Source organism: Uranotaenia lowii, chromosome 1 (genome assembly GCF_029784155.1).
Source record: "Uranotaenia lowii strain MFRU-FL chromosome 1, ASM2978415v1, whole genome shotgun sequence".
In the NCBI taxonomy this organism is placed as follows: domain Eukaryota; kingdom Metazoa; phylum Arthropoda; class Insecta; order Diptera; family Culicidae; genus Uranotaenia; species Uranotaenia lowii.
This window is the reverse complement of record NC_073691.1, coordinates 70,474,568-70,477,961: the sequence shown is the minus strand read 5'-3', so window position 1 is coordinate 70,477,961 and position 3,394 is coordinate 70,474,568. Positions and strand designations below refer to the sequence as shown.

The window sequence follows — 3,394 nt, the reverse complement described above, 5'->3', positions numbered from 1 at the left end:
CGAATTTGATTGAAAAAAACGGACAGAATAATGCCGGTTTTTTTTTAATTTTTTTTCTTTTTTTTGCATGATGCCGGATGATCTGGAATGCTTAATTTATATGCATGTTCCGAAAAGCTTCCCAAACTCTACCAAAGACACTGTGGTAGCGCTGCTGTTGGCTCAATAAGTCTAATCACACTGAATTTCGGTCAAAGCCTACTGCGACTATCACCGATGATTTACGGCTTGCATTCAGCAGAACTCGCGCCAATCCGCGGCATCAGCAAACGTTTAGCAGAATGCATTCAATCTAAGCAATCCATGCGTGGGGCGGCGTTCATTCAGTAGTAACCCGTTGCATAGACAAGATGCGTTTCGGCGATTATCCGGCGGAATACAACCCGAAAGTTCACGGACCTTACGATCCGGCTCGATACTACGGGAAACCGGACACCCCGTTTGGTCAGGTCAAATTGAACGAGCTCGGAGCCTGGTTTGGAAGGCGGAACAAGAGCCCCCGGGCCATAATGGGAGTGGTCAGCTGGACCTACTGGAGATGGCAACACAAGTACTGGCAGCCGAAGCGGATGGGAATGGCTCCGATCTTCCAGGCCCTGTTCGGAGCAATGACCTTCCTGTACGTGGTCAACTACGGCAACATCAGGAAGCATCGCAACTTCAAGTACCACTAAGAAGGAAGAGGAGAATCCGGAAGGTTTGCGAACCGAGAGAAAATTTGTGGTTATGTGCAATTGAAAAACGTGTTTAACAAAAGCAAAACAAAATAGCTTACATGAAGCGAAAATCAAAAATTCTTGACGATTTGTTAATCTAAATAAACAAAAATAGAAACCAAAGTGTTAGCTTATGAGCGTGTTTTTTCTTCAACAAATCACAATCATACGGAAAGATTTTGCTTATGGGTGGGTTAGCAATAAAGAATTTTTAACATATTTTTGTACCTGTAAAAACTTCAGTTGGAAAAAAAACAATCAAAGCAGATAAAACTTGGTGTCGAAATAAAATAATTTTAAAGGTAAGAAGAAACTGACCCTTTACAAGATATAAGCATGTGAAACCTGGATTGAACATTTAATCTTTAATCTGAATCTAAATTCAAAATTTGGAATCTGAATCAGATATTTGATTCTGAAATCTTATACCTGATTCTGAAATCTGAGCCTGAAATAGGCATCTGATTTCTAAAATTTGAATTTGAAATCTATCTGAAATCCGATTTCAAAATCTGAATCTGAAATCTCAAGTTGAAATTATTGTTGATTTTTTATGGTGAAACTTAAAAATTGCCAGCAATTTGTGTTAGAATATCAAGTTTCCGAAAGAGCAACCAGCTGACGAGATCCGGAAAATATCCACCTGAATTAAGTGGCTGGTAAGATAATGGGGTAAAATATGGTAATGATCGCCGGAAGGGAAATCCGTTGAGTGGTAAACGTCTTTCTGTGAGCTTTGACTTTTTTTTCTGGAAGATGGCTATGTTTATCCGTCTTTTGGTACCGAGAATGAAACACTCGGCGTGATCTTGAGAGGTCTGGAACGGAAAAACAATTCCATTGAAGCGGCTCCATTTTCACACGACCTCAGCTCCTTTCCGCAGCCATTCATATTCATGGCTGCTGTTGCTGTTGTGGCCGATTCCGGAAAGGCATCGCATCTTGTTTTTCCCTTCTTCCCTTCGAAGGGCTTCCTACTTGTGTTGAGTTCCTTATCAGAATTTTTGCTTCAGAAAGACCCATCCGAAGCAGATCCATTGTAAGATTTTGCCCACCCCACTAACTACTGGAGAATAAATGAATGGGACGGCGATCTGTTTTGCTTATTCCGCTCCATGGAGCTTATCTAGGGACAAGGGGATTCTAGTGCGGTATCCATCTAATTAGCCGTGATGGCGTGAAGTACCGATAATGGGTATTTTATTGTTGGATTGGATTAGATTTGCGCTCGATGTAGCTGAAGGTATTTGTACAAATAATGAAAAAAAAAGTACAAAACGCGATAATGAAACCTAATAAAATGAATCTTATTATTACAGAAAATGCACCTATTTAGACTTCTGTTCAAATAATTTCCACGCAGTAGAATTTCCGCACTGACGCACACATAGACAATCGATGACAGTTTCGCAAATAAGCTATTATTATAATCATACCGCTTGTAGATCAAAAGTTCTAAGGTTGATGTGGCATCAAATTGACGTAGTCAGAAAAAATTATTGGTTTCATCAGTTATTATAATATTTACATAAACATGAGATTTTCACCCTACCAAGAAAAGGGGGAACTTGCAACAAACTTTGTTTTTAATGAAAAATGGGAACGTTTGATATTTTTAGGTACATATTTGTTTGATATATTTGTGATGTCATAACTCATAAAGCACTAATTGCAGTAATTTTAGGCTTAGTTCGAATAAAATCTTACATTTTTTCTGTTCAATAGCATAAGGGTGCTGCACTGTAAATTTTTGCCTTGATTTCCAGCAAAAAAAATAGCTGGAAACATTCAGCAATCCAAATTTTTGCTGGAAACCAGCAATCAATTATCGAATTGCTGGATTTTTCAGCATTCGATTATGTGCTTGTCATTTTTGCTGAAAAATCAGCAATCGGTATTCAAATTGCTGGATTTTCCAGCAATTGATCAAGTTTGCTGGAAAATCAGCAATCGAGTTGTCAATTTGGAGTTTGTTTTTGTTTCGTACGCTGAAGTAAGGTGAGATTCTATTTTACGAATTTAGGTTAAATTAATATAATTATTTTATTTTCCTCTATATTCTAGCAACCTGGCATCAAGTCAAGGGTAAGTTTTTATTGTACAGGTAGATATTCCATAGAAGATACTAATAGAAACTATTTTTACAGGTGGCGGATGATCAACACTGCGGCACAAAGCGGCCACCCCAGAGCCGGTTTTAGAAAGTTGTAAAAAAAAAGTTTTTTTTTTAAATAAATAAAGCCCTTATTGAAAATGGGAGAAAATAATTGATTTTATTGCTTATTATATGCACAGCCAATATTGAACTGTAATTTTGAATTGAAATATAAATTTCATACTAAATACTGCCGGTTGTGTTGAAAGAAATAGCTGGTTTCCAGCTATCTGGATTGCTGATTTTCCAGCAATTTGAATTGCTGGAAACCAGCATTAACGTTTGCTGTTTTTTCCAGCAATTGAAATTGCTGGAAATTTTGCTGGAAAGTCAGCGGGACAAAACCCAGCAAAATTTTGCTGGTTTCCAGCAGAAAAAAATTTGCTGTGTGCATACACTGTAAATTTTTGCCTCGATTTCCAGCAAAAAAAATTGCTGGAAACGTTCAGCAATCCAAATTTTTGCTGGAAACCAGCAATCGGTTTTCGAATTGCTGGATTTTTCAGCATTCGGTTATGTGCTT

General features: G+C 37.8%; 1 protein-coding gene across 1 annotated transcript; it reads left to right on the top strand.

The window, feature by feature from the left end:
* The first annotated feature begins 318 nt into the window (after positions 1 to 318).
* Positions 319 to 829, top strand: LOC129740142 (putative ATP synthase subunit f, mitochondrial). Its single transcript, XM_055731750.1, has one exon. The coding sequence runs from the start codon at positions 351 to 353 to the stop codon at positions 672 to 674; it is 324 nt and encodes a 107-aa protein (XP_055587725.1). The 5' UTR covers positions 319 to 350; the 3' UTR covers positions 675 to 829.
* Positions 830 to 3,394: the final 2,565 nt, after the last annotated feature.